Here is a 26,313-nt window from a genome sequence, read left to right as displayed (position 1 = left end):
AGCTGGCCATGGGGAGTGGGTGCCAGCTGGTGATGACACTGCAAAGGCGCCTGTAGGTAGGAGCTGGGAGCAGCTGGGGTGACAGCACTCTGCCTGTCTCCGGCATACGTAGCCTTGGACAAGTCACTGCCCCCCTGTGGTTCTTGGATTGAAGTTGGTGAGGTGGCCAGTGGGGTGTCTTCTGTTCTCAGGCACAGAAGAGGATCACCTCCTCCCGGCTGTGTGTGTGTGTGTGTGTGTACACGCATGCATGTGTGTGTGCTTTGTCTTCTCCCCTGAACTCCGCGCCTAGTCTGGTTTGTTTGCTGTTTAATTATGTGCTGCCTTTGAGAGCAGTCTTACTTTCCTGTGTGTCTCCTGGGAGCAGGGGCTGACATCTTCTTCCAGTGTCTCCCACGTACGGCCTTCTTGGCGCAGGGCTGGACACACGGTGGGTGGGTGCCCCACAAGTGCTCAGTTATGGTTTGAGTCGCTGAGAGTTCTACCAGCAATGTCCTTCAAGGCGGGGCCTGGGGAGAGGAGTGCCGGTTGGGAAAGGCCCCGAAGACAGAATCTGCTGCATCTCTTTAGCTGCAGGCTGGCACTGACCCCAAGAACCATGCCACCTGGGCCCTGAGACTCTGAGTGAGACCCAGCGCGGTGGCTAGTGGCCAGCCCACCTCATCTTCGGGTCTCTCCCCCACAGGACGGCTCTCCTGCAGGCGCGCCCCCGGCTGCTCCTCCCTGTGCAAAGCCTCGTGTGCCTGGCAGCCTTCGGCCTGGCCCTGCCGCTGGCGATCAGCCTTTTCCCGCAGATGTCAGAGGTCAGTGGGGAGTGGGGGCGGGGGTCATGGGCAAGGCGGGGCGGGGTGGGGGGGTGCGGGCAGAGAGCCAGCCGTTGCTCATTTATTAACAAATATGCAGCACTGACTCCTTAGCACTGTGCTAGGCAGTGGGGCTAGAACCCTGAACAAGACTGGCCCAGGTCTGACTTCTCAGAGTTGGGGGTTGAGTAGCCAACACAGCAATTAAACAGAGAAGGGTAAATGTAGTTCAAGGAGTGTTTGGGTGGGAGAAGGTCAGCTGGACGTGGGAGGAGACCAAACCGAGCCTGGAGGGAAGTGGCATTTCACTGGGGCCTGGAGCGTGGGCTGGAGCGGGTCAGGTGAAGAAGGGCTGGGGCGACCCGAGGGTTGGGGATCAGCCGGCATGATGGTGCTGTGGTGAGGTGGTACCCGGCGTTGCCAACAGCTGACCGAAGTCTGCAGCGGAACAGAGTGGAGGGAGACGAGGGGCCAGGTGAGGGGCTGGGGCTGGGGGTGTTGGGAACTCGGAAGCTGAAGCACAGAGGGTACGTGTCGTCCTAGGGGCTGTGCAGGGCAGGACACAGATTTCTGCTTTTGGACGGTCCCTGTGGCTGCATCGCAAAGCTGGGTTGGAGCTCGGGAGGAGAAGGAACCAGCAGGAGGCTGTGGCGGGCGTCCAGTGAGAGATGGTGGCGGCTTGGACCAGGCTGCTGGCAGTGGGCATGGAGAGAAGTGGGTCCTTAAGAAGAGAGTCAGGAGGCAGCTTCTTCGGGATCTGATGAAGAGCTGCGCGTGGTGGGAGGACGTGCACCCAGCTTTCTGGTCTTGAACGGCCAGGCAGGTGTAGGTACCACCTCACAAGATGGCGCCACGAGTAGGCACGGTGTGAGGAGAGCAGCGAGTGAGGTGGATGGGCACACGAGGGCACATGGAGGACAGAGGCCCTGGCGGGGGGCCAAGGACAAGTGGCCAGGGAGGACAGGGCAGAGCCAGGCCCAGAGGGGTGAGGGTATGGACGGGCCGTCCACAGGGTCAGCCCTTCTGAGAGGTGGAACTCCGTGTGTTTAAAGAGCATCCAGTGAAGTCTCAGGTGATAAAGGCAAACCCTGTCGCTGAGGGGCAGGGCCCCGGTGACAAGTGAGGCTTGGTGTTGAGGGGAAAAAGAGAAACAGGCCCACAGCTGGAACAAGATGCGGGATTGAGAGAGGCTTTTATTTATTTATCTTTCCTTTTTTTAAACAGGAGAGAATGCAGCTTGTATAAACATACAAGGGAAGGCACCAGGAGGGGAGTTGCACACGCTCAGAGGAGGGTGTTGGGGGACTAAAGCCCAGGGAGAGGGGTGGACCAGAGCTCGGCAGGGGGAGCGCCCCTCCCTGCAGTAGTAGGCAGAAGGGGGGCAGATGTGGCTGGGGTGGGGTTCAGGGCTGGGGAGGTTGAGGGAGTTGTTCTGATGGCTTCTCTGTTCTTGTGACAGAGCAGAGAGGAAAGTGGGCGTGGGTCAGGGGTCTGAGGACTACAGAGGAGCTTTGAGACACCCAGAGGGGAGGGTGAGAGACAGCTGACCCAGGAAGTCAGGGGAGCCTGGCGGGTGGTGTGAGGGGCCACCCAGGAGTGCGTGGCAGGGAGGGCCACGGGGTCCTCTCTGCTGGGGTTTCACGGGGAGGGGGGCATTCGGGACATGGGTGGCTGAGCGAGGGTGTTTGGGGTATCTGAGCTCATGAGGAGGTGGGGGCTGGGCCAGAGGCACTTCTGAGTCTGTGGCCTCAGCACTCACCCTGCTGCGGGTAGGGCCCCGAGGGAGGCAGTGCGAGGGGTGAGCGCTCCTGGAGGGGACCTAGGGGAGGTGAAAATAAGGGCTTGGTGTGTTGGGGCCGTGAGGGCTGGAGTCCCGGGGTCTTAGAGTAGGAGGGGGTGACCTGCCTCAGGCCTCAGGGTCCCTGGAGGGTGAGAACTGGGGTCGCTTCCCTCCAGAGCTCCAGAGTTCAAGGAGGAGACTCCGGCAGGGCTGGGGCTCCTGTCTTGGGGGACACCACCCGAGGCACACCAGGACAGGAGCCCGGTGTGTGCTATGTGTCAGCAGGACCCTCATCCCCTGGCCCCAGGGCTCAGCCGTGTCATGGAGACTAGGGTGCTCCCCCTGCTCCGCCCCCCGGGAAAGCTGCAGCCTGGGAACTCCACATGGAGCCGAGGGCTGCAGGTTGCCCACAAGTCCTGATGATGGGCGGGAGGGTATTTCTCAGTGGTCTCTGGCACCCTCATCCCCAGAGAGCGGGGCCTGGCACTCCCTGAAGCCGTGGATTGCATCTCTGTGCAGTCAGCCTGAGCCTGAGGTTCTAGGCCAGCATCACAGCCACTGTGTGATTGTAGACTCCACTGTGCTCAGAGCTTCAGGGAGGGACCCAGGGCAGAGAAAATCCTTGACCATCCAGGTTGGAAAGACTTTCAAGGTCATCTAGTTTCCCATGCTCCGGCTCTGTGGGGGAAACGGATACCCAGAGCAGCCATGGGACCAGCCCAAGGTCACAGAAACCGGTGCTGATGGGAAAGGAAACCCCAGAGGTCCCACACTCCAAGTCCAGAGCCCCTGGGAAATGCTGCATCTGATTGTGTTCTATGCCTGATTTTCTCTCCTCACTCAGCCAGCTTGCCTACCGTGGGCAGCCATGGGGCAGCCAGGAGAGGAAGGAGATGAGGGCTGCGATGTGGGGGAGGGAGGGTCTAGGAGTGCTGTGGGTCTTCGGCAGGTGTTGCTCTGGGGCAAAAACACAGCCATAGCTGTTCACCCACCCTGCCTCCAGCCCTGGCTGCGGAGAGGTGGTCGAAAGTGAGCTGCCTTGCTTGGCCTCGCAGAGGCTGCATGTCAAAGTCCAGGCTCGGCTCTGCCCCGATGCCTGCCTCAAATAGGCATGAAGTTAGCTCTCCTGAGTACCTAACCAAAGCCCCTCTTATCGCAACCCAAGCATCTGTCTCCAGATTGGGTGGAGTATAATCATTACATAATAGGTCTTTGTCCTCCAGGAAGGGAGGGTGGAAGCACGATTTTCAGAGCTCCTGCCCCAGCTGCATGGACCCCAACAGGATGCAGGCTGGCCCGGGCATTTTGGGGTGTTTTAGGCCTATCTGTGACCCCTGGCACCAAGGCTGTCGGCCAATTGGTTGAGAGGACCTCCTTCTCCCCATTCACCCTCCCAATTAATTCTCTCTAATGAGGAGCTTCCTTTGCCATAGGGGGATCATGTCTCATCCCAGAAGCCAGTGGGATTTGCCACAATAAGTCTGGACTTGCTTGGGCTGACCCACTTGCCAAAAGCCACCGAGGTTGTCAACAGAAGTAATTGCTAGAACGCTAATTAATTAATTAGGGGACTTGGAGATAGAGTTTAGGAACTAGTTTCTAGAATGGCTGGCCTGCAGTGATTGGTATGAGGTTTCCAATTCACTAACCACAGAGGGTGAGGAAAGGACTTCAGTCCCGCCTTCAACTCCTTGGAGAGAGTTTTGTCTGCTCTTCTCAGATTAGTAGTTCTGCCTATTAAAATGGTACTGAGGATCAAATAGTAATAATGGCTACCATTTACTGAGCATCTACTAGACGGGGCAGCACTCTGGGGGCCTTATTGTGTTAGGTCCTGCTAATGCCCTTCAAGTCCAAAGTGTTCTTGAATATTAAGGGACATATCCTAGACAGTCAGATGTATGATTCTAGGCTCTGGGAAGAGATTCTGGCTGGAGCTATGGAACCAGTGGTACATATGCGGGAATTAAAGCTGAGAAAGTGGGTGAGGTCATAGTGAGGGTGAGAAAAACCATCACGAAAGGGACAGATCAGTCAAGGGCAGGGAGAACAAGGATGGAGAGGCTTCATGGAAGCCGAGGATGAGGGTATTGCAAGGAGGAGGGGGCTCTCTGCCCCGTGAGCTACTGCAGAGGGGATGAGAAGTTGTCGATGAGACTTGGCAACTGGGTGATGTAGCAGATATGGCAGTGTAGGGGCAAAGCGTAGCTAATTTTCTCTCTTTGTCCCGAGAAGTGAGCTCAGGGATAAGAAACAGTGGGAGAACAGCAAAGAGCCTGTGAGATGGAGTCGGGAGTTTGGAGAGAGGGCGGTGATGGGGAAGGAATGCCCACAGCCCAAGGCGGGAAGCCATGGCCTCTGTGGAGTCCCTGGGTCCAGTGCGTAGAGGAGCCTGGTTGGCTGTGGTGGGGAAATGGGGGCTCAGAACACAACAATCCTCCAAGGTAGGTACCAATATGCCTTGTTTACAAATGAGGAAACCAAGGCACATTAAGGTTAAGTACCTTGCCCAAAGTCCAAAGTGGTAATGATGGAGCCGGCTTTGGACCCAGGCAGAAGGACTCTGTTACCCTCCCTGGCCCCCCTCACTATCAAAAGAGCAGGCCCAAGTCTGAGCCCCAGACTGCTTGAGGCTCATTCATCGGGAGAACACTCCAGTGCCCTCCTGCCCTTCACAGGGAATCGTGTGCATGTTCACAGGGACCTTTTGGAGTAAGTGCATCTGTGTTTTCTAACCAAGAGCTGAGAAAGGGGCAGAGGGAGCCTAGAAGGCCAAGAGGTAGGACCAGGAAGCTCCTTATGGGTGTGAGAACTGGGGAACAGGATCTGGGCTCCCTTCTGGGCCCTGTCCTTTTGCCCATGCAAGGAGGTGGTGGACCCTGTGACCTGGAGGTTAGTGCCACAGTGGGTATCGGCCAAGGCCCACTCAGCCAGCCTGTGCCCAGGCACAGATGGGCCCATGAATCTGCACCCAGAATCTGCCCCTTACCCCATAGAGCTTAAGAGGTTTCCCCCTCCGCTTGTAACCAGCATGGCCATGTCATAGCCCCGTGGTCTCAGGGAGCCTCCATTCTGATGGTGGAGGTAAAAAGTCATTGAACAGCCATGCCAGGCTGCAGTGTGGGCTGTGCTCCATACAGCTCGCCATGGGGTCGGTGGTAGAGGCCTCCCTGTGGCACCATGGGGCCGGATTTGTGGTGGCCTTTCTGGCCCTGCCCTCTCTGGAGACTGGGGCTCTGGGTTCCAGGTAAATGTGGTCACCTCTGTCCTTCCTGCCACACACACACATACACTGGTGCCCCAGGTCCCTCAAGGGAGATGTCCAGGGTCCAGTCTCTGGGCACTCCAGCTTGGCTGCCACAGGAGGCTGGACCGGGTGATGGCGAATGTCCCTCTGACTCTGGCAGCCGGTGTTCCCCACCTGGGAGGCTTTCCATCCATTTAATGAACCTCACGTCTCCCCGGAGCAGGAAGCAGTACCTTGGCCGAGGCTCCCTTCCCACATCCCTGCCTCTGTTCCTGTCTCTTCCTCCTTTGTGCCTCTTCCTCCCTTCCTTGACTCCTCTCGGGCTCTCCCCCACCCCGTCCCCTCGCTTCTCCCCACTATTCCCCCGGGAGCTCGGGGGCTGGGGAGCGGGGCTGCACATACAAGCCGGAGCCATTGTTCAACAATCTGTTTTTGGCTTCATCTTGTTGGCAGGCGGCAGGAGAGGAGCAAAAGGTTAATGAGGCACTGTGCAGCGGGCTTACTGCGTGAACGGGCGGGCGGCGGGCGGGCGAGCCAGCCGTGGTGACAGGGAACTAATTAGGAGCAGTTTAACAGGAGGAAAAAGTGAAATCTCCTCTTCACCAACTGTCAATAATTAGCTGATTTGGTGAGGTTGAAATGTGTCCACAGAAGAAGGCAGGGCTTGTCTGTGGAAGGGGAAGGCGTGGGGAGTGGCGGCGGCCGGGGGCTCGGCCCTGTCCCTAGGTGGTGCTGGGGCTGGGGGGCCATCCTCTGTCCCCCAGGCCTGCCTCTGCCCCTCTGGCTGGCATCCCTCAGCCTCAACTCTCTGTACAACCTTGAGTCTTAACCTCAAAGACCTCAGTTTCCCCAGCCGTAAAATGAGATGTTGGAACTAAGTGTCTTCCTGGCTCTGCCCGGTGAGATTCTGGAAGTGAAAACTGGAGCCGGGGCCTGGGTACTGGAGTCGGGAGAGCTGACACTGGGCTGAGTGACTTTGAGCCAGGTGCTGACCCTCAGCACCTCCTCTCTGCAGCATGACTGTGCCCGCTGTGGCCACTCTCTGGGGACAGGCGTGGCTTGTGAATGGTGTCAAGTGGTGAGTGGGCAGGGCCTTGGCCTTCCTTGGAACACATCTCACAGCCCCTGGGCCCTCCCCAGCTCCTCCTCCGTCCTCCCAGCAGCTGTGGGGCCGAGGGGGAGAGGAAAGATGGGCGGTGCCTCTGGGCTGGGCTGCAGGCTGGGAGAGGGCCTGGCTGCTGCTGTAGGGGCTGGAGGCCCAGAGTGTGTGTCTCTCTTCCCTGCCCCAGCTGGTGCAGGGGTCCCTGGGGGCAACGAGGGGTGTTTCCTGTTTGCTCTGTTGCTTGTGTATTGGTTTGCTGGCCCCTGCCCTCTGGCCTTTCCTGACACCTCAGCAGAGGATCCTCTCCCCACTGCTCCTGGCCCCTCCAGCTTTCGCCAAACATCTTGACTGGAAGAAAAGACATCATCATGGCGGTCAGCCCTGCCAGCTCCCTACCCTCCCTTTCAGCCGAGCCCCTCCTCACCTCAGCTCTAGAGGGTGCTGGGGATTAGAAGGCATGTCATGTCCTGAGGAGGGCTAAAGCCCTGCCCATGTCTGTGTCCACCCTAGCTCAGAAGGGGGCTCTCAGAGGCCACACCCATGCTGCAGCTGAGGTGCGGGGCTCAGCTCAGCCACCCCCTTCTCACTCCCCACCTACTCCTTCCTGCTTCTCCCCTTAGGGCTCTCACAGTCGAGAGGCGAGCCCTCCCTGCATGGGCAAAAATGTGCATACCCCCAGCAGGTGCCAGAACCTCTACTCTCTCCCCAAACTCTCACCAGCCCTGGGGAAAATGGTGGTTTTGAACCAGCTTGGCTAGACAGCTGAGACCCACCAAAAGCAAGTGTCTCCCCCAGCTTATCTCCCTTTCTCTGAGAAAGCATTTGAACTCCCAACCAAGAATAAGAAGGGGCTGGGAATAAGCTCAGGTCCACATTCAAGCTGTTTTAGAAATGACCCATCCTCCAGGAAGCCCTCCCTGATACGCCCTGCTAGGGTCTGTCTCACCTCACCCATATATACTCTGCTGGTGTGTTTCCAATGTCCCATCTCCCTCCTTGGGACAACAGCCCTTTCTCCCTCCCTCAACACATAGGGTATTCCTGAGGCTGAGAACTGGCACTCTTTATCGATGCCTAATAAAGAGCACGGCCTGTCTGAGTTCACCCTGACTTTGTTGGTTCCTGCTTCGCCCACTCTTCCAGGGCTGATGTGAGGCCAGAGACATGTCTAGGGGGCATCATGTCCCTCCTGAGTCCACAGCAGCGTTCACCGTCTCCCATAGCAGGGGCCTCCTCCTCTCCAGTCTCAAATCCATCTCCTACTTCGCTTAGAGATGTTTGTTTGGGGTTTTTCTCGTTTACTGGTTTAATCAGTCCCTACTGAACTCCAAAGTGGGCTATTTTTGCCGTCAGAAATCTGCTGCCTCCCCGCCCGCTGCTTTCTTGGAGTTTGCCCACAGGACCCCCCAGGAGGGACGGATGGGAATGGCAAAGCCGCTCAGAGCCCAGGAACGCCAACGCCACCTGTCATGTTGCCTGTTCCCCACACCCCCACCCCAAACCTGCGCGTGCACACGGGCCCACACACACACACGTGCACGTATGAACATGCACACATGCCCAGAAGACAGGCCTCAGCGGGGCTGCCTGCAGCCTGTCCCTCCTGGGTCTCCTTTTCAGGACCTTCTGGAACACCTAGCTGAATTCAGGGCAAGGAGGGAGGAGGCTTGGTTGTGCAGAGCGTCCACTGAGAAGATTAAAGGCATCAATATGTGCAAAGTCTTTGGAACGTGCCTGGCCCACAGCAAGAGCTCAGCCCCGGGTGCTGGCGTAACCGTGGGCCCTGCCCTCTTTATGCAGTGCCGTGGGGGGTTCCCAAGGCTCCAGAGTGCTCTCCCATCCCTTTCCTGATTTATCCTCATGCGAGCCACAGGAGGTAGAAAATCTTCCCACTGCACATGTATGTGGGGAAACTGAGGCCTCAAAGCTGAGGAGATAGAGGACAGAGAATGATGCTGACGTCGGTCCACCAGAGGGCACCCAGGAATAGTGCAAAGCTCCAAAATGGACAGGGGGCCTGCGCATTCGCTGGGTACGCACAGCGCAGCGGAGCTGGAAAAGTATTAAGGCAGGATTCTTGCACTGGCCGCAGACCGTTCACTTTAATTCAACAGTTCCTGAGGCATGGGGACACTGAGCTGCCTTGAGTGGCTCACAGTGGGGTGGGGCGGGGGCCTCTGTATTCACACTCTGCTAGAGGACAAGTCAGCCTGTGGCTGGGGATGTGAGGGAGGTGAGAACAACTGCAGGGGGTGCCCAGAGGCAGCAGCAATGGGTCTGGTCTGAGAAGATTAAGGGAGGCTTCCTGGAGGAGGCAGCCTTAGAGGATTAAAATATAGCCTGGACTGTGGCCTCAAAGCCTGTACCTACATTGTACAGAAAACAGAGGGCAGCTGGTGGGTGAGAGAGCTGGAGTATGTTCCAGAAGGCCTTGAGTGTCCAGCTGAGGAGTCCAACCTTCTCCAGCGCCAAGGCCTGACCCGGGGTCCAGGCTTAGGCTTCGGCTGCTCCCCAGGCCAACCTGACACCCCTGCCATCCAAGGGCGCTCAGGACAGCTCCTCGAAAGCTGGCCCGGATGTGTGTGTGTGTCTGGGCAGGACGTGAGGCCTGCCCCGCCCTGGTGAGGAAGGGTGGACTGTGGCTGCCCGGTGGGCAAGGTGGTCCCACACCTGGCCGAGACCTCAGGCAGACGGGGTCAGCCAGGTGCCAGCCTGGGCTTGGGACCCTGTGTCAATGTCGCCACCACCTGTGGACCCTCAGAGGCTCAGACCCCTGGCCAGGAGCAGGGGGTGGCTTTGAGCTATGTCACAGGGTCACGCTGAACACCCCACCCCCAGCCGTGTGCCTTTGAAAAGGAGGCAGCAAAGCCACCAGAAGAAAGGCAAGGAGGAGGAAGTTCTTTGTAGTAGGTAAAAGCCCCTGAGAATGGGGCACAGGCCGGGGATCCAGTTTCCTGTTTATGTCTCAGCACCTTAGCTCCGGGTTCAAATATGTAAACTATCCACTGGCGCTGGCTGGCTGCAGGTGTGTGTGTGCTCCCAGGCTGTAGAGGCAGAGGTGGCCCCAAATGCATTCTTGACTCTACGCCCCCACCCGCAATGAGCCAGGACCCAGGTAAATAGCTAAAGGTTAACCCTTCCCACACCATAAAAGAAGGGCGCCGGGCTGTTCTAGGGGCTCTGGAGCCAGCTGTGCCTCGGGGTGCTCAGGGGAGGCTGGGGACATGCTGGACATGTTGCTCTGAATCTGGGGACATCTCCTGGGAGGGGCAGCAGGGTCTGAGTGGGGTCTGGAGAGGGGGTTGGCGCTCTGATATGGGGAGGGGGCATCCCTGTGAGGCTGTCTGGGAGCCAGGGTGCAGATTCTGCCCAGGAGCCGAGGGTGCTAACAGGGTGACATTGCTTATTTCTGGGCAGGGTGGGCATGTTCCCAAGACCTTGCTTCTGGGACTGAAGGAGACCACCAGCCAGCGCTCCCCATCCCAGACACCCTCTCTCCAGCTGGCTGGCTCTCAGGGTCCTGCCTGCCCTGAGCTGGCAGCCCGGGGCTGGGTTGCCCCGTCCCCTGTGGCTGTTCCTTTCTCCCCATCCCCTTCTCCCCAGAGAAGGCTCCTCAGAGCCAGTTTGTGGTCCCAACCAAGTCCCTGCCCTCTCCACCCACTACCCTGGGGCTCCAGCCTTCAGCACTCCTCTCACTGAGCCTTGGCACCTCCCACCCTCTCTCTACAACCCCACTGGGGAGCCACCGTGGCCACCACGCCATTTGTGTGGCTGCCGGCAAGGCACAGAAAGTCAACTTGGAGGTCAGCCCCTCCAAGCATCAGGGGGACCCTTTGTTCCTACCGTGGGGCCTAGAGCTGGGTAGGGCGGCAAGAGGTGGCAGCAGGCACTCTTGCTCATAACCAGTACCTGAGTCACATTCATTTACCAGCAGGTCCAATGGCACTGCCAGGCCTGCATGTGATTCCCTTGAAGGAGACTTGGCTCACACACGCCTCAGAGAGGTGGTCTTCAAGGGAGACACTTGATTCTTGGTGGAGAGGGGAGGAAACAGCCAGCTGCGGCCAGAGAGCTGGAGGCGTCCTGACAAATGGCCGGTTGTGTTGGCCCAGGATCGGCACTGAGGGGGAGCTGGCAACACGGACCCCAGGAGGTCACCAAAGTCTAGTTGCCCATAGCAAAGCTGCTCAGCCCTCATCAGAACCATTCTCAGAAAACCGGTTTCTTGGTGTCCATGGCTGCGTGGTGTCTGTGGCACCCTCTGTCACTGCTTGCGCTCCTTGGGCTGGTCCTCCAAGGCCGCCATCATGGACTTGTTCCCTTCACCCACCCTCAGATGGGCCTGTTCCCCAGGCCTTGGCACCCTCCCCTCCATCTGCTCTCCTGGGCAAGCTCCTCCACTCTGGAGGCTCTGGCTGTGTTCACACATCCCAGGCTCTCTCTCCTGCCCAGAGCTCCAGAACCCTGGACCCATCTGCCTCCCAGGCCTCTCCACCGGGGAACCCACAGGCACCCCAGACTCGACATGGCCACCCTGAGCCTGCCACCCCGCACCCTGACCCATCCCCATCCCGTATTCCCTGCCTCTGAGAGTGGCGTCACCAGCCACCCCAGCTCCTAAGCTAGAATTAGGAGTCATCCAATGCACAGTCATCCTCAACACCTCCCTCTCACCCCCACATGGAATTGGTCATCAACTCCTGTGGGTCGCATCTTCAGAAAGGATCCTCCTGTCTGCCCGCACGGGTAGCATCAGAGGGCAGGACCTGGCACCTCTCTCGTTCGCATAGCTGCTCCCCAAGAGGCTTCCCTGCCCCCCTCACTTACCCCAGTCCATCCTCTACAGCCTCCATCACCAGAGACCTTTCTAATATAGCCTGGCATTTGGCCCACTCGTGCCCTGCTCAAAGTCCTTCTGTGGCTCTCACTGCCCTCAGATAAAATACTGGCACCTTCATGTAGCTTCCAAGGTCCTGCCTGTCCCAGCCCCACCTCCATTTCCTGCCACATTTCCAACATGTCCAGCAACACCTCCACCCCAGAACAGGCCATGCTGGCCAGCTAATGCTTTTCCCTTCTCCCAGCAAGCTTTGCCTGCCCTCGCCTATCAAAATCCTCTATTTTCTTCCTGGCCCATCTCCTCTGAGAGGTCTTCCTTCCTTGTTCCTTCAATAAATTGGAACCCCCAGCCCCTCCCGAGTTGCCATGGCACTTTGCTTGTCTCTCTGGAATCCATCTGCTTTCACTGACTCCTCCCTAGACTTCGAGCTTCTCAAGGGCATGGGCTGGTCTAGGCTTTCTCTGTGTTCCCCGCCCGGGTATATGGAGTTGGTGGCCGTAAACATCTGCTCACTTGAGGGCAGACTGAATTGAAATGAGAGAGAAAGCCTGGAATGCCAGCTCTGTCCCCAAGCCCCTGCTCCCGCTCCCTCAGCCGCCTCCCCCAGGAGCCCTCCCACTGCCTGCGTCTCCCCCTGCTCCTACCTGCTGCCCCCAGCACGGCAGGAAGCCCAGGGGAGCCTGGGGGTGCCAGGAGGGGAGGCCTCAGTCTCCCTGGGGCCAGCACGCACTAGGGAGTGGGCACAGTGGCCCGTGGCCCTGGGCCGTGGTCCTCCGCGGTGGTGGTGAGCAGCCTCTCTGGTTTTAATGTGGGCCTCAGTGCTTCAGTGAAAGCCGGCATGGGAAGTTGCTAATAATGGCACTAAAATAAAATATGCTACATCTGTTATGGGTAGCAGAACAAAATTAGCTGCTCACACCTCTGACATCCAAGATGTCTTAACTTAAAATACTCCTTGGCTTACTTTACATCATTTACTGATTATATTTAAAAGAAATACAATTTTGCAATTACTGTTCTTTCCAGCGTGATATCTATGCATCATTTTCCTTTTATGTTTATATATTTCTCCTTCATTAGTGCAGTCTGAAGGGTGATTAGGATTCTTCAAACATTTTACAGAGGTTAAACGTTGATTAAGATTTAATTATTACTGTAAATAGCTTGGAATGACATATGGTGCAAAAGCCTGACATATGTGCATTTGAATAAATGAAGTGCTATTTCCCAGGATGCCTCAGTAGCTGTTTAACAGCTTTCCCGAAGGGTTATGTTACACCTCATGGTAAGATTGCTGGGATGTTATATTTTGTTGGTTTTTGCAGCTGAAAGCTAAGAACAGTTTTCCAGTTTTTTAAAAACATTGAATATTTTAAATACCTAAATTGTTTTGCACAAATTTTTGCTAATTTGTCTAACTAGGTTAAACATTTTCAAAAGCATTTAGATTTTTAAGCGTGGGCGCTGTGCATTGTGTCAGTGGCAGCGTGGGGACGAGGGGAGCCGGCAGGGTGGAGGGGACTCGGGGGTGGTAGGGGTGCGGAGGGAGAAGGTGGTTTGAGGAGAGGGGGTGGGGAGGAGGCCTGGGCTCTGAGCCTAGCTCTCCTCTGCTCGGCCCTCTCAAGTGGCCAAAACCTGGGTACTGGAGTCCCAGGGACTACAGGGGAAGGGTCCCCTCTTCTTGAGGAGCCCCACCATGCCCACCAGCTCCAGCCCTCACCAAACTGCCTCTTGTCTGGCCCCTGCTGTACACAGCCTGGGCCTCGCTGAGCTCTCTGAAGGCCAGGCCAGTCTGTGCCGCCTTCTGCCTGCATCCCGGGGTTGTCGTGTCTGGACAGACAGCAGGTGCCTATGACCAAGTTCAGCCAAGCTAAGTTACAAAGGCCTGGTGCCTGGTGACTCTGTCAGGCTGGGGCCTCCTCCGTGAGGGAGCGCCTCCCCCTCCGGCCCCCTCAGGGTGGGGGCTCAGGCAGGCCCCTGGGCTCAGTCCCTGGAGAGGAAGCCCAGCATCTGGGCTGCTGTGGGGTCTCCAGGGGACCCTGTCCTCCCAGTGCCTCTTTGCTTTCCACCCAAGTGCTTATTCAACACTTAGGAAGCACCTACTGTGTACCAGCACTGTGCTGGGCTTTGAGGAATCAGGGTAACAAGATGGCACGTTCGCTGCCTCAGGGAGCTTGGGACCCCGTGGAGGGGTTGGGGGCGTAACTGGGATAAAGTACAGGGAGCCACGCCCAACCTGGGCCAGGGCCTAAAGCTGAGACAGGAAAGACAGCTGCAGACAGGGAGGAGCACGGGGTGGAGGGAGGAGCCTAGGGGAGGGGGCAGGACCGGAATCGGGAAAGTGCATCCCTGGCAGAGGGGACAGCTCAGGCAAAGACTTGGGGAGAGACCAGTGTGTCTGAGGAACCAAAATCAGTGTGTGTGCCTGAGTTTCCAGTACTAGAGCAAGGTGGCTCAGGAGTCTGACTTGGTCCGGGGAGTGGTGGGGCATGGAGCCATTTGATGTGAGGAGAGGCGTGACCAGACTTGTGGTTTAGAGGCCGGCCCTGGCCATGGGGGATTAACTGAGTGGACGAGACCTTGGGGGAGGGAAGGGGAGATAGAGTGGCTCCAGGGTCTCTGGCCAGAGCGCCATGGGGTGGTGGTGTCCTTCCCAAGATGGGGAGCTGGGTTGGGGCCAGGGAAGATGGTGGATTCAGTTCCATTTCAGGCGGGTTGAGGGCAAGGCCGATGAGACATTGTAGGAAGGTTCCAGTAGGCAGGCAGGTGGCTGTGGGCCTGAAGATCAGGGGAGAAAGTGGTGTGGGAGTTGCCCAGGGGCACGTGCAGAGAAGGGGGCCTCACCAGGCCGAACCCCAGGGATCCTGAGAAGCATCCACTCGATGTCGGGAAACAGGGGGTGGCAGTGACCTTGGAGAGAAAGATTTTTGTGGAGTGTGTTGAGAACAGAAGCCAGATTTGCTGTGGGTTGAAAAGTCAGTAGGAGGTGAGGAGGTGGACACAGCCAGTGTAGACAGTTCTTTAAAGAAATGTGGTTGTTGGGGAAGATAGAGACCAGGCAGTAGCTGGAGTGTGACTCGGGGTGAAGGGGAGGTGTCATCAGAGGGGAGACTCTGCAAAGTGGAGAGAGAGGGAGGACAAAGCAGGAGGGCTCCGGGGTGGGCAGGGGAGGTGGAGCCACGCGGATATCTGCTTTGGGAGGGGAGGGGAGGGCCGGCTGCCGTGGGGTAGCAGGAGGGCAGGTGTAGGGCCACTTGTGGACACAGGTAGGCGGTGGGTCTGATGACAGGAAGCTGAGGACCCCCTCTGTGGTGCCTGCAGTGTCTTCCCCTGAGGAAGAAGGCTCATCTGCTCAGGATGAGCGGGGACCGAGCGGGGTGGCTGAGGACGGCAGAGACGGGTGAAGGTGGCCTCTACGGAGCATGGGCAATAGAGTTGACCAGGTAGTGAGGCAGGGGCAGAGGGGCTGCAGCTGCTGTGAGGGTCCAGCCAAAGTCAGGGATGGTGAATTTTGAGTGGTCCCCATTAGGTGGTCAGGTTCAAGTGTAGAGAGGGTGGATGCATGGTTGGGCTTCTGCCAGTCAGGGACTGGGCTAGGGAGTAGCTGGAGTGATGGTCCCAGGTGTCGGGTTGGGGGAAGATGTGATGACTGACAGGTAGGAGTCTGGGGCCTGAGGTCTCAGTGGTCTAAAAATAGGAGGAAGAGTGGGGTGCTGGGAAGACAGGGGACTGACGGGTCCAATAGGGTCCGGTTTGGACTTAAGGCATCTGGTGGAGCAGCCCTGGGCGGTGTCAGGTCCAGGGTGTGGCTGGAAGGGATGCTGTGAGCCTGTGGTGGGAGGGTGGTAGAGAAGGAAGATGTGCCACCAGGCAGGCATGGGGCCCTGGCTGGGGCAGGGTGGGGGTGCGGAGGGGCAGAACTGCGGGCACCAGGGGTCCCAGCTGCTGCTCCCTGCCTCCCCGCTGGCCCCTTCCCATTGCCCCACCTTCTCTCCCTGTTCTCTCTCCCCAGATTGAAACGTCCCAGCTGGAGCCTGAGATTGCCCGGGCCACAAGCAGCCGGACTGTGGTGTACAACAAGGGGCTGTGAGTGGTGGCCGGCCGGCCTGGGGACAGATCACTGTTCAGGCCGGGGAGTTAGGGGCAGGGAAGGAGACTCGTGGGCTGCATCTGCAGGGAGGGGTGAGCTGACCCCAGCAGTCCTGGGACACCTGGGGAGCACTGAGCCTGCAGTGGTAGGGAGACTAATCCATTTACATGTTAACATAGGGACAAGGAATTCTAACACATTTCCTACAGAAAATAATCAAGTGCATTTCTGGGCCTTACATGGGGTTGTCAAAACTCCACTCAGCACAATTAAGTGTGAAGCTGAAAAGTTGTAGAGTGCCCATGGGGTAGAAATAGGATCCTTTTATACTTTGGTTTCTTTTTTATTTTTATTTTTTATCTGAATCAAGTCTGATCCTTGGTCACAGCTAACCAGAAGTGGCAGTAGACAGGTGGTGGGGGCCAGAGTAGGCCTGCGAGCTGGGAAGGTTTGGTAGCCAGGCTGGTAGATTTAGGATATTACAGTGGCCAGGCCAGATGGCTCCCAGGGCTGGAGAGGGCAGGGACGGGGAGGTGGTTTGCACACCACAGGATGAAATAGCCATGACGAAGTTCCTCAGGAAGTGGCCCAGGGAATCCGGAAGCACTGGAGACCTCTGGAAGATTCTACGGGCAGCTGGCTCTGAGTGTGGCCAGCCATCATCCATGCCATAGCTGCAAAACCAGTCCCTCTGAGTGAAGCACAGTGATACTGGGGCTGGGGTCACCCTTTGCAGAGTTCTGACTGATTCAAGGCCCCTGCAATGACCCCAGCTCCAGGCAGGAGTCCCCAGAAGAAATGATGCTTGGCAGGAACCACGGGCCTGCACTTGATCTCTGAGAGACACTCCTCCTTTCAGGACCCAGGCTGGAGGCTGAGCACTAGGGCTGAGGGTGGGGCTGGAGCTGGGCCAACTGCTGTCTGGGGAGCCTCTCCAGCCACCAAGGCTGCCTGCCCCATCCCCTCCTCCTTGAGTAGGGGGCATCTCATGCCAGAGAGCGCCAATGCCAGGTCAAACAGGCAGCATCAACCCAGGAATGGCAGGCCCTAGCTCTGGGACTCATGGGCTGTGTGACCTTGGACAAGTTAATTCCCTTCTCTGAGCCTCCAGAACCAGAGGATTGGATCGAGGGTTTCCACTGACTCTTCTGGCTAGACCTCGCCTTTGCCTGCCCTGCTCAGATGCTGGTCATCCCACTCACATCCCCAGCGTGGACGCTGGACTGGGAAAGGGGCAGATCCCCTTGGGAATGGCCAGTGGTTGGCCTCTGAACCTGGACCTTGCCCTTCTATGCGCCCATATCCTAGGAGCACTTGACCTTTGCCTTTACAGACCTTTACAGTTCTGGAAAAGGAGGTGGTGTGGATGTCTGGGCCTGAGTGTGGGGCCACACCGCATGCCACCTGTCCCCCCTGCTGTCTGGGGAGCCTCTCCAGCCACCAAGGCTGCCTGCCCCATCCCCTCCTCCTTGAGTAGGGGGCATCTCATGCCAGAGAGCGCCAATGCCAGGTCAAACAGGCAGCATCAACCCAGGAATGGCAGGCCCTAGCTCTGGGACTCATGGGCTGTGTGACCTTGGACAAGTTAATTCCCTTCTCTGAGCCTCCAGAACCAGAGGACTGGCTCCCATCGCTCTCCCATTTGTGTGCCAGGAAGGAGAGAGCCCTTAAGAGGGCAGCAGGGTCTAAGGTTGGGGTGAGTGGAGTGACCCCCTTCTGAGAGGCCCAAACAAAGGGGAATCACTGGCTTCACTGTGCCCCTCGCCTCACCCCAACTGGAATGGCAGCCCTTGGCACGCAGCCCCTGGACCCACTCCCCAGTGACTCCACCTTGGGAGAGATCCAGGTGATCACATGTAAGAAAAGGCCAGTTCAGGGCAGCAGGGACATGGCTACAGGTGGCCTCCCAGCATCTTAGGGCAGGGGTAGTGTGTGAGGTGGGCTTCCATGGGCACTGACACCCTGTGCCCACCCGAAGCCCTGGTGCCACCTGCTGGCTCTGCAAGACACCACCCCGAGGGGACTACCACACCCCCAAGGAGCAGCCCAGCCGAGCCCTGTCAGGAGCGGGAGAGGGCATAGGTGGCACGGAGGACAAAGCAGCAGGGGAGAGGGGCACTACCCGCGTTGGAGGGGCAGGTATTTCTGAGCCAATCCCCCCATAATGTGAATGTGCCAGTGACCGCTGGGCTGTGCTGGTCCCTAAGCCTGGGCATGTCTCGGTCCTCTTGAAAAGCTCACTTCAAACTCCCCCTGCCCCCACCTGTCATAGGGTCTTATTCTAGTGCACTTTATCTTGGGACCAAAACTGCCCACCCCACCCCACGCCCTCCAGAAGCCAGGCAGAGACAGGCCTTTCCAGCCCTGCCCAGCCCCGACCCACCCCACCCCTGTGGCCTCAGCATTTCATAACCTATTTGCTTTGTCTCCGGATGATTTCCATCATGCTCCCAAATGCAAGTTCAGGTGAGCCGAGGAGGCTGCTCCTGTCGGTGTGCAGTGCAAAGGATCCTTATAGCTCAGAGTGATGGTGACAGAGGGACAGCGGGCCATGCTGCTAAGGCCTGGTCTGGCTTTGGAAAGCCCCTCGGAGGAAATGTTTGGCCAACACCCATGTCCCACTCTGCCGAGGCCAGAGGACAGGAGGTCTGATGGGCAGACTGCTTCATGACTGGGGCAGAGCCGAGCCTGGACCCGCAGTCAGGGTGGGGCTGGCCCAGCTGTGCCGGATACAGGGCACACCTGCAGTGCTTCTCCAGCCTGGTGTCCCTGCCCGACCCTCCTCTGGGCACTTCAAACATTCCCTCAGGCTCGGGATGCCCCTCTCCCATTTCCGGACAGCAGTCTGGGGGTACAGGGACCAGAAACCCGAGATATCCAGCTGGCTACCGAGTCAAGCTGGCCGCCAGAGCCCTGTCCACGTCCTGACTGTGAGCCGGTTGTGTCCCCTCTGGGCCTCTGCGGGTCCTGAGGAGGAGAAAGGCCAGTGGTCAGATCTGAAGTGGTCTTCCAGCCCTGGGCCGGCCTAAGGCCCCAGCACACATGCCTCGGCCACTCGGCCACTCGCAGGGGACTTTGCAGTATCTTTTTAACCTTCTCAGAAAATTTCTCAATCTATGTGATTTACATAATACTAATGAGCTGCCGACAATAAATGATGGATTTAAAGCATCGGGCGTGGCTTTGCGAGTTGTTGGGGGAGCGGTGGGCACAGAAACACAGCGGGGGAGGGAAGGGCTGCCTGAGGATTTTGTGGGACACTCTGAGGAAGGTACAGACCCAGGTCCCAGGCCAGGCCAGGCGAGCTGGGAGGCCCAGGGGTGGGGAGAGGAAGGGATGATGACATGTGAGGGCAGAGGGGGTGAAACTCTGCAGAAAGACCCCCGTGCAGAGCCCTTACTGAATGCTCACTCAGGTACCCACCCGGAGGAACTTGAGAAAGAGGGAATTTGGGTAGATTCCCATAGCGTTTATGTCCATGGGGCTGGGATGAGGGAGGGGACATTCTTGGACTGCCTGGGGCCAGGAGAAGCTTCCTAGGAAGGGAAGCTTTGAGCTGAGTGGAAAGGTGTCTGCTGTCTGCAGCATGCATGGTACCAGCCCTGGGACCTCTGCCCCTTCCTAACCCCTCCGCTGTCCCTTGGGGCCAGGACTGCAGAGAGGAGTGGGGGCAGAGGGTGGGAAGCCACCATGGTTGGGGTCCAGCAGACCCTGGTTCCAGCCCGAGCTCGGCCCAGCACAACTGTGTGACTCCTAGCCAGTCACTTCCTTCCTTCCTCCATTCATTCAGCCGGTCAGATGTTCGCTGAGCACCTTCTCTGCGTGCACTTCTCTAACTGAGCCTCGCTGTCCTTATCTGTAAAATGCCAAGAACAGCATCCCTCACTGGACTGCTGTAAGGATGGAGAGACCAGGTGAGGAATGCACCCAGACTCCCCTCTCACTCCGCCCAGGTCAGGGGGGCTGCCTCCCCTCCTGGACATTGGGCCTCCCTAGGAAGGTGGGAGAAGAGAAAGGGAGGGGGGAGGGGAGGGTCTGCTCTCAAAGTGATAGCTCTGGGTCAGGGGGCTTCTGGTCTCTGGGGAATTTCTTTGCTAAGAGCCCCACAGGCCACAGCCCCCATCCGGGCGGAAATCCTTGACTCTCAGGACAGACACAGATCCCTCCTGGGAGCTGTTTGTTGTTTTTAGCTGGTTTGGGGGCTCAGCTTCTGTCCAGCCCAGAGATCATTAACACTCCAGGAATGTGGCCTCCCCTGCCCCCATCCCCACCTGCCTGGCCCATAGGGCCTCCCTCCTCCCACTCAGGCAATGGTTAGAAGGAGAGGCAGAATGCTGGGGGATGAGGACAGTGATGAGTGAGTGACTCTTTCCCCATGCCCTGGGGACCTGGCCTCATTTTCCGAATGGAGCCTCCCTTAGTCCTCTAGAGCTGCCGCTGCTCCTGCCATCTCACCCACCCCCTGCCTCTGATTACCTCCCAAAACAAGGATGCCTCAGCCACTTCCCCCAAGACCTAATCCCCACATGCCCACCCTCCCTGCAGTACCAGGTGGCTCTCAGGGCAGTGGCCGAAGAGTGTTCATTCTCCATCCCGCCCAGTCAAGGCTGCTGCTGGCAGCTCGTCTAAGGCCAGAGCCTGTCCCCTTCCCAACAGGGACACCTCTGCCACAGCGAGAATCTGAGGCCCCACCCCACTCCAGTTCCCTGGGCCTTATGGAAGGTAGAAAGAGGGAAAGAGGAGAATAAAAAAGGGCAAGAGAAGGTGGACAAACAGACAGGTAGACAGGCACCAGACCCCCTCCTTGAAGACCCCATGCAAATCCTGAGGAAGAGAGGGAAGGAGGCTGCCCCAGGCCACCTGTTGTTGAGTCTTCACTTCATACGTAAGCATGGCAGACGGAGGACAGTGCGGTGAGGGCCCTGACTCACTCTAGGGGTGAACGACAAGAAGCTCAGTGTTGTCGGAGAGTAGACAGCAAGACAGAGGAGAGGCAGTGTGGCTCACTGCCACAGGGCCAAGGCCAGCTGGGAGCCACTGGAGGCTATAGGTAGGGGAGTGGGTTCCTCTGGCTATATCTGGAGGGCAGAGTAGGCCCCGGCGAGACTGTGGGGAGACCAGGTAAGGGGCCGGTGCAACAGTCAGGGAAGACGGGTCCTGGGACGGCGTGGAGAGGATGGGGACAGAGAAGTGAAGAGATTCTAGACCGCTCAGCTCTGAGATTCAATCTGGGAAGGGTGGAAGAGAGGAGTCCAAGATGACCCCAGATTCCGGGCTTGGGCAGCTGAGGAGATGGTGGTGCCATTTTTCTGGGCTGAGGAGCAGAGAAGGAAGAGCCAACCGGCAGGGAGAGCCGAGGCGCGCTGCTGTACAAGTCGTTAGAGGTTCCTGCGAGATGTGAGGAGACAATTAGGTGCATTCCTCTGGAGCTCAGGAGGCAGGAAGGGATTGGAAATATAGATTTGATGCTATCCATTTATAGAGAGCACCTGCAGCTGAAGAAACAGGATGTCGCCAGGCGGAGTAGGTGGGGTGAAAAGAGGAAGACCTAGGACGGAGCCCTGAGGAGCCCCCGCCTCTGAGGCCTGGGCGGAGACAGGAGGCTCCAAGGAAGCTCAGCCACAGAGGGAGGTGTTAGGGGCTGAACGTGTCCTCCCAAAATTCGTATGTTGCAGTCCCAATGCTCGGGACTGCCGAACGTGTCTGTACATGGAGATAGGTCTTCAAAGAAGCAATTAAGTTAAAATGAGGTCGTTAGGGTAGGTTCCAATCCGATATGACTGGTGTCCTTATAAGAAGAGGAGATTTGGACACAGACATGCTAGAGGGAGAAGGCCACCAGAACGTGAAGTCGCTGTCCCCAAGCCAAGGAGAGAGGCCTCAGAAGAAACCCCTGACCTCAGACTAGTAGCCTCCAGAAGTGTGAGAAGATAAACACTCTGGGTGTCGAAGCCACCCAGTCGGGGTGCTTTGCTACGGCAGCCCTAGCACACTGATCCGAGAGGTGAGAGGAAGATGAGCAGAGCGTAGTATCCCCGAGGACAAGAGATGAGAGTGCTTCATGTAGAAGGAGTTGCCCGTTACTTAGCTGGTGCTGAGAGTTGAAGAAAGACAAAGACCAAGGCGGGTCCCTTGAGGGACGTGGAGAGAATGGCCTCAGTGGAGTGTGATCAGGGCAACAGCCAGATGTCCACGGGCTGAGGAGACAGTAGGACGCCCACTGGCTGCCGGCAGAGGTAATTCCTCAATGAAGTTTGGCTGCGAGTTGGTCAGGGAAACACAGCAACGGCACGACATGACTTGGAGCTGAGGGAGGGCTGAGAAGGGAGCCTCTTGAGCAAGGGTCAGAAGAGACCCTGACGGAAGGAAAGGGAAAGAACAACCCAGAACTGAGCCCCTGGTAGGATCTGGAGCCCAGTTTGGTGTGGGAGGGGGTCCTCCTGGGCAAGAAGGAGAGAAAGGGGCAGGTGGTGGCAGGAGGCAGGAGGAGGGGAAGGGCTAGAGGCAGGCAGTGTGGGATTGAGGGTGGAAGTCAAGGCTGATGCTAGCTCCCTTCCCGCCAGCCCCCATCCGCTCCGCACCCTTCTCCACCTGCTCTCTGTCCCTGGAGGCTGACTCACGTGCACTTGCTCTCAGGCTTCCACCGCTGGGAGTCACGTGCAGGACAATGGAGGACTGGAGGAGAGGATTTATCCATCCCGGTCCCTCCTGCCTTCGGTGGGCCTCTCTCTACTGAAGGCCGCAGCTCCTGTCGGGGCCCTCTCTGGCCAGCTGTCTTCTCCAGGCTCTGGTGCCTGCTCCTGACTCTTGCCTCTTCAGGCCTCAGGGCCATACAGGCTCCCTCCCCATTGTTTGTTTTTTTTTTTTTTTTTTTGAGACAGAGTCTCACTCTGTTGCCCAGGCTAGAGTGCCATGGCGTCAGCCTAGCTTACAGCAACCTCAAACTCCTGGGGTCAAGTAATATTACTGCCTCAGCCTCCCGAGTAGATGGGACTACAGGCATGTGCCACCGTGTCTGCTAATTTTTTTCTATATATTTTCAGCTGTTCAGCTAATTTCTTTCTATTTTTTAGTAGAGACGGGGTCTCGCTCTTGCTCAGGCTGGTCTCGAACTCCTGAGCTCAAACAATCTGCCCGCCTCAGCCTCCCAGAGTGCTAGGATTACAGGCGTGAGCCACCGCGCCAGGCCTCTCCCCATTGTTACTGGCCCTGGAGTACTGCAGCACCCCTTGTGGGTTTCCCAAAACGTGTTCATTGTTCCTGTGTTGAACTCTTCTCAAAGTGCCCTGTCTGAAGGTTCCATCTGACTGTTGCAAAGGTGTCCACTGGGGCGAGGTCTCAGCCGAGGCCGGGACCCCACATGTTGAGGAGCGCCATCCCGAACGCTCGCCTGATGCCCTCATGGACTCAGCTGCAAGGGCAGGTGGCGCAGTGGGCCAAGCAGGCTTGTGATTTTGCCCGGCAGCTGAAACCAAGGACGAGCGGAACAGGGCATGTTGGAGAGAGAGCAGAGGGGCCGTGGTCAGAAGGGCCCCAGAAGGTCCCGCGCTGATGTAGAGGGAAAGGTGAGCAAGCGAGTGGGAAGAACTTGGGGTCTGAGAGCCAAGGACATCTGATGTGCGACTGGGAGAAGGCCCACTTCTGGGCTCTGATAAGCCTGAGAGATGGTAGTGAGGAGAGGAGGGGAAGAGAGACTGGGGTGCTGGGTGAGTTGTCCATTAGACCCCAAGGTCTAGGGGGGGCAGGAAGATCGCAAGCTGGTAGTCACAGTCTGACAAATGAGGGGGTGTGTCTGGGACGTGCAGTCCCCCGCCGTACACACGCACAACCACACACATGCACAGCCGTACGCCCACACGCACCCACACAGTCACACTCGCGCGCACGCCCACAGCCCTCCCAGACACTCCAAACACCCTCACATGCACTCACCCTCACACCCCCCAGACAGCAGATGGGGCGCTCGGGTAATTGGTTAAACCTGTTCCGATGTCTGGCTCCGCCTTGGCAGCGCCCGTCTGACAGGAAAGCTGGCTGGGCCTGCACCGCTCAGCCTGCTGGCCACCCCTCCCCTCCCCTCCCCCTGCACGGCTGCCCTGGAGCAGGGGCTTCGGGAGAGCCCCGTGGGCCCTGCCGGCTCCCTCCCGGGCACAGCCCAGTCCACCTGGTGACAGCTCCCCGAGGCCCCATGGGAAGCAATCGCCGCACCTGTGAGCTGTGTTGGCGCAAGCCAAGTGCGGAGATGCTACGAGCTCAGGCCATGCCGCTGAGAAGGCCACAGGGACTGGCCCTGGAAAGTTCCATGGACAAGACGTGTGTAAAGATGGGTCCCTGAAGGTGAGGCATGCGGATTAGGCCGTGACAGTTAAGAACTCCCCTGCGTTCCCTCTACTTGGGCAGCGAGCGAGTTGGCGTCCCACAGGTGTTCAGAATACCTCTGCCCAGGCGATGCTGCAGGCCCAGGAGGCCAGCCCAGCGCGGGGAATGGCAGGCAGGAGCTCTCAGGGAAGGCCTGGCCGAGCAGCCCCCACGTGCTGAGGACACTGGCAGGCCAGTGCCCACCGTCTTCACCCCAGCAGGGCCCTGCTCTCCAGGTGGGAGGAGCACAGGGGGAGGGAAGGGAGCAGCAGTCCTTGTCTTCTTCCCTTCTCGGCTGCATCTGTGTCTCTTCGAGAGAGACTTTGGTTTGTTCCCTGGAGAGGGCCCAAAAACTCCCAAATTAGCAAACCTGGCAAGCCCACAGCTCAGAAAATAGTTCATCCTGATTCCATGTTTTTCAGGCTCACAGAAGCCTTTATTAATGAAGTCACAACACCAATATTTACCGTCTGCGGGGAGAGGCACAACATGGGGGATGGATGGGACTGCGGCAGGGACTCCCCGCCCCCCCCTCGCAGGCCTGGCCTAGGAAGATTGGCAGGTTTCCTTGGGTCCTTTCCAGCCCTTTATTTGGATGACAGGGGGTGCTCGGCTGTGATCTTCCTGGATCCCCACCCCCCACCAAATGAGACAGGATCTTGAGAGGAAAAGCTCTCAGCCCTCTGCCCCCCACTGGGGCCTACAGGATGACTCTTCCTCTCACCCTCACCCCACCTGCAGTTTAACCTGGACTTAAGCAGGTCGGGGCTTTCAAGATGGGAGAGATGCATTCCCAGTTGGCGGAGGAGGAAGGGGCACTGGGATGGGAAAAAGCCCTTTGGTTTCTAGCATTGACTGGATACAAGTGAGGTGGGCAGAGAGTAGGGAGAGATGCGGAGAGTCCCCACAGGACCTGGGTCTATGTTCCCAGCAGAAGGACCTTGTGTGCTTGGATCCCTGCATGTGGCCCAGGCAATAAGGCTGGACCTTTGACATCTTTCCGATGAGTTCAGCACGCTCAGCCACCTGCGGCGTGCTCCCCGGCATTCTATGTGGGAAGAACAGCATCAGCAAAGGCACAGCACAGGGAAAACCGGTGGCTCACTCAGGGACAGAGATGGGTGGGACAGAAGCAGAGGGCACCAGGAGCAAGGTGGGAGAGGACAAGGGCGGGAAAGAAGAGGGTACAGAGTGAGGGGCTCGGGAAGGGGTAACTCCGTCCTATTTATGGAGGGCCTCATCCTTGACATTTGCAGAAGCCTCCTTATGTCCCCACTCCCCACAAAGGAGCAGACCCGGGCTGAGCTGGTGGCAGGGAGAGCCAGGGTGCTGCACTGGGGAGGTGTGTTGGGAAGCTGGTCTAGACTCAACAGACTAGATGGGAATGGATGGGACTGGGGAGGAGGAAGGAAGCTTGAGGAAGCTTCCCGGGTTTCCTCTACCTTGGGAAAGAGTATACGTGGCTAATGCTGTGTGCCAACGTGGGCAGTCCTGGAGAAGAACAGGTGGGGGGCTGAGTCCAGCTGTGCACCTGTTGGGTGTGAGGTGCTGAGGGGCCTGGGTGCAGCAGGCGCTGGCTTGGTGGGTCTGCAGTGCAGGGAAGGTTGGCTAAAGACATAGACCAAAGGGAGCCAAAGAGTGGATGTGAACCCCCGGGACAGAGGGCACGATGAGGATGAAGGAGGAGCAAGGACTGACCCTGGAGTGGACAGAGGTGATTAGGCATAGATAAAACTGAGACGAACTCAGAGGGGCCAGGAGAGACACATCAGAGGTACCAAAGTGAAGGCCGAGCGGGCAGGGGAGTCAGGGAGGGCGTGGCCGCAGGTCAGGGAGCAGGTGAACGCAGATGCAGACAGGAGAAGGCTGAGTTCAACCACAAGCGGGTGGCCAGTGACTGGTTGGTGACTGTCATTAGCATCAGCAGAGTGGTGAAGAGGCCAAAGAGCAGAGGGTTGGGGAGCACGTGGGAGGGAAGAAGCTGAGACAGGTCCAGAACGTCATAAGGGAAAGACTGTTAGGAAGGCAGGAGGCAGGAAACCTTAATACATGACAAGAAAGACAAATGGACAAACTGAAGGGCAGGTGAGCTA

General features: G+C 57.9%; 1 protein-coding gene across 3 annotated transcripts in view; it reads left to right on the top strand.

Annotated features, from left to right (window-relative positions):
* SFXN5 (sideroflexin 5) overlaps positions 1-26,313 on the top strand; it is a 126,529-nt gene that overhangs the window by 95,445 nt on the left and 4,771 nt on the right. Inside the window, exons 13-14 of one of the 3 annotated variants that reach the window (XM_045549853.1) lie at positions 686-803; positions 15,785-15,858. In XM_045549853.1, the coding sequence (XP_045405809.1) occupies positions 686-803; positions 15,785-15,858 (192 nt within the window). Of the gene's footprint in view, positions 1-685; positions 804-15,784; positions 17,274-26,313 lie in introns of those variants that run through there. The other 2 variants (XM_045549855.1, XM_045549854.1) reach the window with 2 other exon arrangements.

The sequence above is a fragment of the Lemur catta genome, chromosome 4 (genome assembly GCF_020740605.2).
Source record: "Lemur catta isolate mLemCat1 chromosome 4, mLemCat1.pri, whole genome shotgun sequence".
Lineage (NCBI taxonomy): Eukaryota > Metazoa > Chordata > Mammalia > Primates > Lemuridae > Lemur > Lemur catta.
Note: the sequence above shows the minus strand (reverse complement) of the source record. Positions and strands in the feature narration are given on the sequence as shown.